Source organism: Brassica napus, chromosome C3 (genome assembly GCF_020379485.1).
Source record: "Brassica napus cultivar Da-Ae chromosome C3, Da-Ae, whole genome shotgun sequence".
Taxonomy (NCBI): Eukaryota; Viridiplantae; Streptophyta; class Magnoliopsida; order Brassicales; family Brassicaceae; genus Brassica; species Brassica napus.
This window is the reverse complement of record NC_063446.1, coordinates 58,873,178-58,886,889: the sequence shown is the minus strand read 5'-3', so window position 1 is coordinate 58,886,889 and position 13,712 is coordinate 58,873,178. Positions and strand designations below refer to the sequence as shown.

Below are 13,712 nucleotides of genomic sequence, written 5' to 3'. Positions count from 1 at the left end.
AAATGGTTGCATTAAGGAAGTGTCCAATTTTAAATCAGAGCTTTCAAAAGTAGATAAAAAATATGATTCTATTTTAATAGATTAGATGGTATGATTTTCAAAAAAACTTTGTATGCTGTGAAACTAGAGAATAAAATATGTATTCTTATTAATCATAAACATATGCAGTCCTTTATATATATAGAATTACAAATATGAAAATAGTACATAGATGAATAATTGAAACATATGGTCGACTCTCTCTCCTCTAGACATGCAGTTGGCTCACTCTCTCTCTCTAGCAATGGGCCGGTTATGAACCGGACCGGTTATGGACATCCACAATATGATTTATAACAATTCTCCTTGGATGTCATAACCATAAGGAATTCGTAATACGCTTTAGATGTTGCAGCCGGCTCACTCTCTCTCTCTAGCAATGAGCCGGTTATGGACATGCACAATACGATTTATAACACTCCCCCTTGGATGTCATAACCATACAGAATTCGTAATACGCTTTAGATGTTGCCTCATTAAAACCTTACCAGGAAAACCCAGTGGGACAAAACCATGGTGAAGGAAAAAGAGTACAACACGTATTACTCCCCCTGTTCTGAACATCACTGAAGGTCTTTCAGCCTACGCATCCCAATCTGATGCATGAGCTTTCTGAATGTGCAAGTCGGAAGCTGAGTTGTCGCTGGAACGCACTTAGACTACTTGGACCTCGCCGACTTTCTGAAGTTCATGCGTGAAGAAGAACTTGGGCAATATGTGCTTCATCCGGTCTCCTTTGATGTAGCCATCCTTAAGCTGAGCAATGCATGCTGCATTGTCCTCATACATCACGGTTGATGCGTTCTTGCCTTCGGACATCCCACAATCAACTCGTATATGGTTGTTCATGGACCGTAACCACACACACTCGCAGCTGGCCTCATGAATGGCTAAGATCTCCGAATGGTTTGAAGATGTGGCGGCGATCGTCTGCTTCATGGAACGCCATGATATGGCCGTTCCACCATGTGTAAACATATAGCCTGTCTGTGATCGAGCATTTTGTGGATCCGATAAATAACCTGCATCACCAAATCCAACTAAACCTTCTTTGTTTTGGTTAGTATAAAATAGACCCAAGTTTTCGTTCCTTGCAGGTAACGAAGAACATGTTTAATCCTGTTCCAGTGCATTTGGGTTGGACAAGAGCTAAATCTAGATAATATATTCACGGCAAAACATATATCTGGTCGTGTGTGATTAGCCAGATACATCAAAGCTCCTATGGCACAGAGATATGACACTTCGGGACCAAGGACATCTTCATCGTCCATTTTAGGACGGAACGGATCAGTATCCATTTTAGGACGGAACGGATCAGTGTCCAGGCCGTGGGACCTCACGACCATGGGACTAGATAATGAGTGAGACTCAGCCATATTAAATCTCTTGAGTACTTTTTCTGTATATGCCATTTGATGCACAAGGATTCCATCTTTACTGTACTCAAGTTGTAATCCCAAACAAAATTTCGTTTTTCTTAGATCTTTCATCTCAAATTCTTTCTTAAGATATTCAACTGTTTGGGAAATCTCTCCAGAGGTTCCTAGGATATTCAGATCATCAACATACACTGTTATGATTACAAATCCTTTATTTTCGAATTTCTTTATGAAAATACATGGACTGATCGGGTCATTCTTATATCTCTATTTCAGTAGTTACTCACTTAGTCTATTGTAACACATTCGATCTGATTGTTTCAATCCATAAAGTGACTTATTCAACTTTATACAATGTTGTTCTCGAGAACTCGATTTGTTTTTCAATTCAATACCCTCTGTGAATTTCATATATATATCATTATCCAGTGGACCATATAAGTATGCAGTTACTACATCCATTAACCGCAAGTCTAATTTCTCTCTCATAGCCAGACTTATCAGGAATCTAAAAGTAGTAGCATCCACCACATGGGAGTATGTCTCCTCACAATCTATTCCTCGTCTCTTTGAGAATCCTTGTGCAACAAGCCGTGCTTTATATCTAACGATCTCACCATGTTCGTTTCTCTTTCTCACAAAGACCCACTTATGGCCGACTAGTTTTATATCATATGGTGTCCGGACTATTGGTCCAGATACATCTCTCTTCTTTGAAGAGTTTAACTCCATGTTTATATCTTCTTTCCATTTGATCCAATCTGATCGTTGAGTGCACACATAAATAGACGTGGGTTCATGATCCTCATTATCATCCATGATTTCAAGTGGTACATTGCATGCAAATATATCATCAATATCGACATTCTTTCTGTTCCATTGTATCTCAGACAAGACATAATTTATTGAGATCTCATTATTATCAGGACCTTCAGTACCTTGAATCTTGGCGTCCCAAGAAACATGATTAGATACATCAGGGCCAGCCGCATCTAAGATCTTATGATTGGTCGCGATCGCTATTAGGGTTTTGGGATCGGCCGCGGCTAAGTCTCGGGATTTAGGAACGGCCGCTGTCGCGTCTAGGGTTTCAACAACCTCGGTTTCATTATCTGCACCATTCTTAGTTTTCCGAGGGTTCTTATCTTTGGAACCTGTTGGTCTACCACGTTTCAAACGTTGTCTAGACTCTGTAGCAACTTGATTGTGTCCCTCTTGAACATCAATTCTTATTGGTGCATTAGCAGCTGGTATATATGACTTAGTCACTTTTTTCGGATCAGCAAAGAAATCTGGCAATTGATTAGCTAGCTTTTGTAAATGTATAATCTTTTGGACTTCTAAATCACATTCCTGAGTCCGAGGATCTTGCCAAGATAAGGATGTTTGATTCCATGTGATTTCTTTTACCAGTTTATTGCTATCTCCCCCTAATGTTGGATGTTTGGATTCATCAAAGTGATAATCCGCATACCTGGCCTTAAATAAATCACCTGTAGTTGGCTCAAGGTATTTTATAATCGTGGGAGAATCATATCCAACATATATCCCCATCCTCCTTTGAGGTCCCATCTTTGTTCTCTGTGGTGGTGCAATTGGCACATAGACGGCACAGCCAAATGTCTTTAGATGGGATATGTCTGGCTCATGACCCGTAAGCAATTGTAATGGGGAATATCTATGTTCACTAGACAGTCATATACGAATCAGTTCGGCCGTGTGCAAGACCGCATGTCTCCAAGCTGTGGCCGGAAGCTTAGACCTCATAAGCAATGGTGTAGCTATGAGCTGAATTTGTTTTATGAATGATTCGACCAAGCCGTTCTGTGTATGTACATGTGCCACAGAGTGTTCCACACTTACCCCCATGGACATACAGTAATCATTAAACACTTGGGACGTGAATTCACCAGCATTATCAAGACGTATAGTCTTTAAAGGAAAGTCTGGAAAGTGTGTTCTCAAACGAATGATCTGAGCAAGCAATCTCGTAAACGCAAAGTTGTGAGATGATAGGAGAAAGACGTGCGGCCATCTCGTGGACGCATCAATCAGGACCATGTAATATCTAAACGTCCCACAAGGTGGGTGTATTGGTCCACAGATGTCTCCTTGTATTCTTTCCAGAAAGTTTATTGTTTCCTTAGTCACTTTGACTGGTGATGGCCTAACAATGAGTTTTCCTTGTGAACATGCTACACACTTTAGATTCTTAGGAACAACTCTTTTCTCTGGCCATTAATGTTCAATATCAACTTTTGCATCATGGTCGCACCAGGATGACCAAGCCGGTCGTGCCAGAGAGTAAAATTCTCGGTGGCCTTTTTATTAAATGTGGTATTGGCCTCCATCATATTGACCTTGGCGTGGTAAAAGCCATTAGAGAGTGCATGTATAGTCTCTAAGACTTTCTTATAGCCTTGGCCGATCTCAATGATCTGAAGGGACTCTTTGTTCCCTTCGCCCTTAGTCTCAATATGAAAACCATTCATTCGAATGTCTTTAAAAAATCAATATGCTTCTCTTAGAGCTGGGTGAATACAATGCATCAGATATCTCTAGATGCGTACCCTTAGACAACAGGATGTTAGCCTGGTCGTAGCCCTCTATGAGACTAGCTATACTCGCAATAGTATTGATATTTTGCGTTTTTCATTGTTAGGTTTAAGAAATATCTTTTGTCTCTTAAGATCGTGTGGCTTGACCCACTGTCCACAACGAATACATCCATATCATCTTTCATTCTGTAATACAGATTATAGAATGATACTTTTAGAGACTCGTATAAAAACTTTCATTCATTAAGTTTATAAAAGAAAACAAGTTCAAAGCAATCAAAACATAGAAAACATAAAGCAAAGAACACAAAAACATAGATGTCGAATTCAACTTCATTCTTTTAAACAATCTGAAGTTTCATAATCCATAAGATCATCTCGTTCATGGTTGAAATCATCTTCACCATCTTGATATGTCATGTGAGCTTCGGTATTCTTCTCTTTTCAAACTCTCTTTGTAGAGCTCAACGAGATGTTTGGGAGTCCTACATTTCTTAGCCCATTGATTGCCCATACCACATCTATGACACACAGATTTGGTCGAGCTTTGTGGCTTAAATGATGTACCACGGCCTCGGCCATGTACACGGCCTCTAAAAGAGTTTCCTTGGCCACGACCATATGAATTATAATTGCCTCGGCCTCGACCAAAAAACTTTCGGCCTCGACCACGCCAATGCCATTTTCCACGGCCACGGCCGTGTTGGCTATCACTCTGGACATGGTTTGATTCTTTCTTAGCTTCTACGGCCGCATGTGCCTCAGGTAATGGGGTTGCTCCAGGGGGTCTCAATTCACTGTTCCTCATCAACAGCTCATTGTTTTGCTCAGTGAACAAGAGACAAGAGATCAGATTAGCATAAGTTGTGAAGCCCTTCTCACGGTACTGTTATTGTAACAGCACATTGCTTGTGTGGAAAGTGGAAAAGGTTTTCTCAAGCATATCCTTATCTGTTATACCCTCACCACACAGTTTAAATTTTGAAACTATCTTAAATAGGGCTGAGTTATACTCATCCACGGACTTATAGTCCTGGATTCTGAGATTCCTCCAATCATACATAGCATTTGGTAATAACATTGTTCTTTGGTGATCATATCTCATTTTCAACTCTGTCCAAAGGTCTAGAGGATTCTCAATAGTCAAATACTGATCTTTGAGACTCTCAATAAGATGATGGCGTATAATCAATATAGCACTATATCTATCTTTCTCACTTGCATTATTGTCTTCGGTGATACATTCACCGAGTCCCTTGGATTTCAAGATAATCTTAGTATCAAGTCCCCATTGTAAATAATTATCTCCAGAGAGATTTAGGGCAGAAAAATCCAAGTTGTTGATTTTCGACAACTGAAATCATATATTTCATTTTTTAAGATTATAGTATTCAATGTTAATAAGATGCAAGACAATTGGATGTGGTCACACGACCAAAACGGATATGATGCATGATAAGCCGCACGGCCAAACGAGATATGATGCAAGCCTCACGGCCAAGACAAGTATGATCAATCTTAGCAAACGGTTTCTATATGATCTTAATGCAATCGGTTCATACATCCTAGCAAAGCGGTTTCTAAGTGATCATATGAATGGGAAGCATGAAACCTCAATCAAACAATCAAGCAATGCATCAAGGGGTTTTAACATATGAACAAGGCCGGTTAGGTTAAGTTTTTTTTTTTTTAAACAGGATGAGAACAATTTAACCTAGGCAATTTTTATCTCAAGATAACATTCAATTGGTTCATCAATTCAATCAACCAAATTCAAGTAAGAGATTAGTAATCCTAGCAAACGGTTTTATGTGATCAAATTTAGATTCAAAACAACCAAATTCGATTTTAAAATTAGGGCTTCCATGGTATGCAATGCGCATACATGCGGCTAGACTTTGGGGTATTAGGGTTTCCATTTAGATCAAACAATCAGATTCGATTTTGGTTTTTAGGGATTGGATCTATTGCCTTAGGATTTGGTTATTAGGTTTAGGTTTACCTTAACCTCAAGTCGGGTTGAATGGACCACCGAATAGAGAAGAGCCGCGAGCTGATCGTCGGGTCGCGAACGGCTTGCTATCGGATCGCGAACGGACTGAAGCTGAGACGGGTCGCGAACGTGATGGATATCAAGCTGAGTATCGAGCCACGAACGGTATCGGGTCGCGGACAGGCTGTGTGCTGAGATAGTCTATCAGAATCGAGCTGAGACGGTCTGAGGTCGCGAGCTGAGAAACGGATCGCGAACGGGAACATGCTGAGTATCGGGTTTAGGGTTCGTGATCGCTGGTAGGGTTTATCGCCGAGGAATTAGGGTTTGAGTCTCAGGACTTTTAGCTTAGGGTTCTAAGAGTAATCGTGCTGATAACGTGTTGTGAAACTCGAGAATAAAATCTGTGTATTCTTATTAATCATAAACATTTGGAGCCCTTTATATATAGGGAATTACACCGTCACAGAATAAAGGAAAGACTAGAAAGGAAATACAAATATGGAAATAGTACATAGATGAATAATGGAAACATATGGTCGATTCTCTCTCCTCTAGACATGCGGCCGGCTCTCTCTCTCTCTCTAGCAATGGGCCGGTTATGGACATGCACAATATGATTTATAACATTGTACTAGTTTTACTTTAGCCTTTACAATTGATTAAAATTACTAGATCCGTGTCCGCGCTACGCGCGGATTATCCTATATTTTTAATTTTTTTTTTAACGCTGGATAATTAGGCTATTACAACTATGAGAAATATTACAGACGATTTTACAGCCGACAATTCTACCTGCCGTATAAGAAATATTACATTTTTCTTTAAACAATGTATAAAATTATGGTATTGTTAATTAATTTTAGCTAATTACAAAATATAAACTTCTAATTAAGGGTGTTTAATCTGGTAAAAACAGAACCATTTAAAACATAATCAAATCGAAATAGAGAAAATGGTTTGTATTTGGTAATACTGAATATACTGAATATATGTAATTTTTAAGAAATCGCGGTATTGAATATGGCTTGGTATGTAAACCGATCAAACCGAATAAACCGATCAATTAAATATAGTAGTATAGTTATATGTAAATTATAAAAATATATTTTACAATATATACAAAATTTATTTTATTCATATGATCTTCATTTTATTTTAGTAATTTAATTTACTTTATGTCAAACTTTATTTTTTCATTTTTATGAAACTAAACAAAACATTACTTTTACTTTTATTGACAAATATGTGTGTTAATATTTAGTTATTTAATAATATTATGAAATACTAACTTTTTTATTTTCAATAGAAAATATTATTATTATAAACTTAATATGTTTATTAATTTTTTAAATAGTAAAATTAAAAAAATAGTCTATTTGAAAACGAAATATCTTCATGTTATATTAAAACCAATATATAATCATATATATTAAAATTTATAAAATATTATAGAAGATTAATATATTTATGGGGTTTTGTTATAAAACCGAATAAACTGAAAACCGATGGTATATAAACCGAACCAAATCAAATTAAATCTAGTTTTAATATGGTAGCTATTTTTATAAACCGAATTACCGAAAAAACCAAAAAAAGAACTGAAACCAAACCGATATCCGGATTGAACACCCTTACTTCTAATGGTCTTTCAGTTGACTCTGTTTATCTGTTTTTTTAATTTATTTCAATTTTTTTTCTTATTTTGCCAGCATGTTTATGATTAATAATATGATTATTTCTATATTGTGCTATTTTTACTCTTGTGTTTTTTTCAATTTTTTTTTGTTTTGTGTCTGTTATTATTTAGGGTTTTTGGTGTATTATTATTTCTGAATGGAATTTGTGAATTTAAATTCTATTTGAATATATATTTATGCACTCAGAAACTACAAATTTAACGTTCTTATTAAATATTTTTCCTATATCTAATTTTGTTCAAGAATAAGAAAACAAAAGATAGCATAAAATCCATCGATAGTAATAACTCCCTTTACAAACAAAAATTGTTTGATTCATTTGACAAATCAAATGCAACTACTAAAATTTGTCCTCTCCGAAAATAATGAATAGGTGGATCCAGGAACAGTCTTGAGAATGGGACTAATCTTTTTTTTTACTAAAATAATTGTCACATGCCTAAATCTGCTCTCTGCAGACTGTAAATGTTGACTTTGACTAACTATCCCATTGGTCAGCCCATAGCAAACTTGACAATGCGTAGGAGAAGCTATTAAGTCTCGAAGTAAAAACTTAGAATGAGTAACAACAAATTTACACCCTATGTAGGAAAAATATATTACATCATTTGTTTTAAAAACATCGAGGCAAAGAAGGTGATCGTTAACAAAGATTTGTACGGCCCTAGCTGTCACGTTTAGCCTTTAAGACTTGTTCTTCTTCTCGTGATGTTTCCCTTTTCTTAACACGCATATTGTCACAATTTCCTCCCAGAACCAATACTGATTTGAAGCGAATGATAATATTGGTCTGTATTTAAGAGAACATTGGATTTGTGACAATTCTATAGAACAATAATCATAAGAGCATCTTAACCAAACTGTAGCAGGCCACTCCAAAACCATTATCCTTTTGTCAATGTCAATAATCATAAATGATTACTCACATACGCATAGTTTAGTAAACTATCAATGTAATATGAAAATAGAGGAAGAAACAAGGTTCTCAAAGCTATAAGACTATTGATATTACCTCGAATTTGCCGGACTAACTTCATAACAGAAAAGACAACGTGAGAGAAGGACATGAATGACAACGGGGTTATTGGAGTTGATCGTTTACGCCTTCAGCATCATTATCTTCTTTCCATTATTGAACCCAAAAAAACATTCATATTTGCATCAGCTCAATATGAACAACTATAGGGATCATAACAGTATAAGCAAATCAAAAGAAAGTAATTTAATTAGAGTATTAGACATTAGCAGCTGCTATTAGATTATAGAGAAACCTTAGACTCTAGCAACTTCAAATTTTTGGTGTGGACTGGGCTTTTTACTTAGACAAAGTTAATCTTTATTCGTCAAGCCATCTGTAATAGACTTCTCAAAATCAGCGTCTCCAAGACATCCATCAACATCATGTCCACTCCACAGAACAACAAACATGATGCATCCATGAAAAAGAAAATCAAACCTCAATGAAAGCCAAACTTGAGATCTTATTAACCTTATCTATTTTTTCACAAAACTCTGGTTGAGCTATACCTTTGTATGCAGTACATTATTCACCATTTGACTATCTTGCTTGGAAGATGCTCGATCTGTAATATCAATTTCATGCAAGTTGCTAGATGTAGTCACATATGAAAGCAACTTAGTAAAGTAATCAAAGCAGAAAACATATAATACAAAATCTCCCTCAAACCAAAATAGTGTGCAAAAATAAGTGAACTGAAAAGAGAAAAATGTTTTTTACATGTTGTCTACGCTCGTCCTTCTTCGCTTGCGTGTCCTGAGAATTGGATTCCTTTCATCTTCATCATGGCCATGTTGCAACATAGATCATCATCTCATCCTGTATAGATAGTTTTGGGGATAGAAGTAAATTGTACGTACATCATGATAATAAACCGTTTGACTTAAAGAAGATACATGTTACCTTAGATAATTACAAAACTTATTGTCGTATCTGAATTAAGTTGGAATGAAGCGAAACTAATTACCTTACAAAACTCCTTGTCAACTCCCATTACTCCATCACTTCAATTGTAATAATGTTTTGACTTATCTATTGTGTTCACAAAACTCCTTGTCATATCTGAATGAAGTTGCCAATGTTTGCACATGGGAGTGATGAAGTTATTATCGAGATTAAAGCAGCATATGAACATAAGTACCTTGGGTTTAAGAGAAGGTTGATGTTTGGACCTCGATGGTGAGAAAAAGAGTCACAGTTACAGGTCTGTAGGCGTTAAAAGAGAAGACTGGAGAAAGGAGAAAGTGGAGACACTTTGAAACTCCTGAGTAATCCGTTCAATCTCAACCAATTTTACCATCACCAGAAACCAAAACTCCCCAGACTCCACACTCACGGTAAAAGCTCACAAATAATTTCAGTCCAACGTCTCCACCGTCTAAAGCCATCGATGAAACTCTGTTCCAATCATCTTTGTGGTTCGCATAGCCATCATAATCCTCAAAAGCTTGTGATACTCAACAGCCTTTGCCGCTACCAGAAGCTAAAATCCCACTGCGGCCACCGTCAATGACAAATCCTGTGAATCTGAACTTACTTTACGACTACCAGAACTCCACCCAACCGAGGAGAGGCGTCGTTGAAAAAATAGAGGTCTGTAGAATACGGTGGAGAACAAATAAGCTTGAATACGATATATATAGAGTGCTGAGGCGAGGGAATCGCAACAGTTTCATAGGTTTTTGATTGAGACAGTAACAATGGTGGTTTAAGTGTATTAAAAGTGGTAGGCGAACGTTACACGGGAACAGTATATGAGTTGGTTTTCGTACTGATAGCCGGGCCATAAAGTAAGCTTAGAGGAGATTAGCTTTTAATTAGGAAAGGCCCAGTATTTTATGAAACCCAAACACGTCTATGAAATCCCAGAGAAGTTATTCATGACATGGCAAGGAGTGTGAGCTGTCAACATCTGAGTGGATGATTTTTAATGAGGACGTGACGTGCCTCTCCATTGAGTATATTTGGATTTTAGTATTGTTAGATTCAAATCATATAACTTTTACAATAAATATCATTTAAAATATTCATAATTTAAATGGATAACTGTATAAAATTTTAATCAATTTATGTAATTTTTATATTTTAGATTTATATTATAATTAAATTATAAAATATATTTAATTTTATGAGGTATGAAATTATAAGGATTAAAATAATAATTAAAAGTTTAATAAAAATATATAAACTAAAATAAATAGAAAACCCAAAGTGGGCGTAGTGGCGACCATCGAGTCATTGTGGCAAAAACTAAAATAAACATTAAAATACGCGGGTCTTAAAGAGCAAAGTAAAATATTAAGAAGCACAAAGCGCTTTATCGTCGGTCTAAATCTCAGAAGGTGCCTGACTTTCTCTCTACGGCGACGCAATTCGAAGAAGAAGCTTCTCTATCTCTCTCGACACGATGGTTCTCGAGGTGATTTTCTAATTCCGTCTGCTTCTGATTTCGATCTCATAATCGATCTCTCCTTGTTTATGTTTGGATGTTTGATTTATATGCGTAGGCGACTATGATTTGCATCGACAACTCCGAGTGGATGCGAAACGGAGATTACTCTCCCTCTAGGTTACAGGCTCAAACCGAAGCTGTTAATCTTCTCTGTGGGGCCAAAACCCAGGTAAAAAAAATTGAACACTTGATTCGATTAGGGTTTTCGATTGTTCCTTCAGGCTTTGATTTAGGGATCTTTTTCCGTTTTGTAATTGCAGTCGAATCCGGAGAACACGGTGGGGATCTTGACAATGGCAGGGAAAGGAGTTAGAGTGTTGACAACTCCTACCTCTGATCTTGGCAAAATCTTGGCCTGTATGCACGGTGAGTCTAGTGACAGAGATTGGAAAGAAATTTTTTGACATCAGTTTTGCTAACTTGATCCATCTTTTTTTTCAGGTCTCGATGTGGGAGGAGAGATTAACTTAACAGCTGCGATACAGATTGCTCAGCTAGCTCTTAAGCATCGTCAAAACAAGAATCAACGCCAAAGGATTATTGTTTTTGCTGGAAGGTATTCACTTTCTTTGTGTTCATGCATAGTTATCTGTTTATTTTATTATTATTTAGCTTTCTGATGTTTGTGTTGCGCTTCTGCTTTTTAGCCCAATCAAGTATGAAAAGAAGGCCTTGGAGGTTGTTGGCAAAAGGCTCAAGAAGAATAGTGTCTCTCTTGACATTGTCAATTTTGGAGATGATGACGATGAGGAAAAGCCTCAGAAACTTGAGGCCCTCCTTGCAGCTGTCAATAACAATGACGGAAGCCACATTGTTCATGTTCCTTCTGGAGCCAATGCTCTCTCTGATGTGCTTCTCAGGTATCATCAGTTTTCTTCCTTCTTTAGGTAGATTGTAATCGGAACAGTTCATACATTATCCAGGTTGAGAAAGCATTTCATGTGATTTGCTTTAGGTCTATGAGCTCTGGAGTCTTCAAAGAACTTTGTTTCTATCTATACGTGTTTTGTTACCAGTTACCACTGTGTCTCTAGTTGTAGTTATCTTTGTAATGTGTTAAATCTTGAATTTTCTTGCAGCACACCTGTATTCACTGGTGATGAGGGTGCAAGTGGGTATGTTTCTGCGGCAGCAGCTGCAGCTGCAGCAGGTGGTGACTTTGACTTTGGTGTGGATCCAAATATCGACCCAGAACTTGCTCTTGCCCTTCGAGTCTCCATGGAGGAGGAGAGAGCAAGGCAAGAGGCTGCTGCTAAGAAGGCAGCGGATGAGGCAGGTCAGAAAGACAAAGACGGGGATACAGCTTCGGCCTCACAGGAGACGGTTGCTAGGACAACTGAGAAGAACGCTGAACCAATGGTTAGTCGTTAGTCGCTTTGTGTGTCTATCCTTTTTAGTAGTATATCATTATTATATAGCCCACATTGTTTATCAAACAACATTTTTATTAATCAAAAATTTTGTGGCAGGATGAGGACAACGCATTGCTAGACCAGGCAATTGCTATGTCCGTAGGTGATGTAAACATGTCAGAAGCGGCGGATGAGGACCAGGATTTGGCTTTAGGTGAGTAAAGCTTTGTGGTAAAATCATATTAGTGGTCTATCAAAATTAGCCTTCGCTTGTAAATGTGACAATTAGAAGATAAATTTTGATTCCTTTGGGTGTTTTGAGAAAAGACGGACCCTTATGTTTGAATCTGGTCCATGTGCAGCGCTGCAAATGTCAATGAGTGGGGAAGAGTCAGGTGAAGCTACGGGTGCTGGAAACCTCTTAGGAGATCAAGCTTTCATATCATCTGTTCTCTCGTCGGTAAGCTTTTACTTAAATAAAACGTCAGGATTTTTACAAGCTAAGTGAAAGGGAAAAGTAGATTGGTCCTAACTGTTGCCAACGCACAGCTTCCAGGGGTGGATCCTAATGATCCAGCGGTTCAAGCGCTGCTAGCGTCTCTGCCAGACGAATCAAAGGTGCGTCTTACATTGGTTTGAACATGTTTTGTGGGTTGATAAAGAAGATACTGTGATAATGCATTATGTTAAAATTTGCAGCGTAACGAGGAAGAGAGTAACAGCAAAGGTGAGGATGAGAAGAAGTGAAGAAGGAGACAGACGTATCATGATGGCTCTCAATAAAATGCCTCTCTTTTGTTTGGTTTGGTATGATAGAGAGATCATACGAGACTGAAGAAGAACTCTCTTATTAATCTCTACCTTTATGACCTTGTTTGTTCTCACGCTTTTTCATTAATGTTAAATGTTGGTCAAGAAATACAAGTCCAGTCGTGTCTGCGTAGGCAAGTCCTGAACCCCTGGACAAATCGTCGATTCATTTCGGTAGTTCGGTCTAGGCTCAAAAGAAAAAGCAGTTACTAAACAGATAAAATCGCAAGGGGTAAATACAATTTCACTCAAGGTAACACACAAGGCATACAAGTTTTTGATGGAACACTATTAGAACAAGAGTAAGAGCATCTCCAATGTTTACTCTATTTTTTCCTCTAGAATATAGTAAAAATTAAAATGGAGTAAAAATGCTACAACTCCACTATATTTTTCACTCCATTAACA

The 13,712-nt window shown here is 37.4% G+C and overlaps 1 protein-coding gene across 1 annotated transcript; it reads left to right on the top strand.

The window, feature by feature from the left end:
• Window positions 1-10,903: 10,903 nt before the first annotated feature.
• LOC106389909 (26S proteasome non-ATPase regulatory subunit 4 homolog) lies at window positions 10,904-13,413 on the top strand. The gene is made up of 10 exons (XM_013830261.3): window positions 10,904-11,109; window positions 11,198-11,311; window positions 11,403-11,508; window positions 11,584-11,698; window positions 11,790-12,002; window positions 12,222-12,501; window positions 12,612-12,708; window positions 12,857-12,954; window positions 13,044-13,112; window positions 13,194-13,413. Exons 1-10 carry the CDS (start codon window positions 11,098-11,100, stop codon window positions 13,239-13,241), a joined length of 1,152 nt encoding a protein of 383 aa, XP_013685715.1. The 5' UTR covers window positions 10,904-11,097; the 3' UTR covers window positions 13,242-13,413.
• Window positions 13,414-13,712: the final 299 nt, after the last annotated feature.

Bases quoted from the DNA above. Each gene is read 5' to 3' on its own strand.
- LOC106389909 (XM_013830261.3), top strand. The intron at 12,709-12,856 runs GTGAGTAAAGCT...GTCCATGTGCAG, and splicing joins GGACCAGGATTTGGCTTTAG to CGCTGCAAATGTCAATGAGT. The intron at 13,113-13,193 runs GTGCGTCTTACA...TAAAATTTGCAG, and splicing joins CTCTGCCAGACGAATCAAAG to CGTAACGAGGAAGAGAGTAA.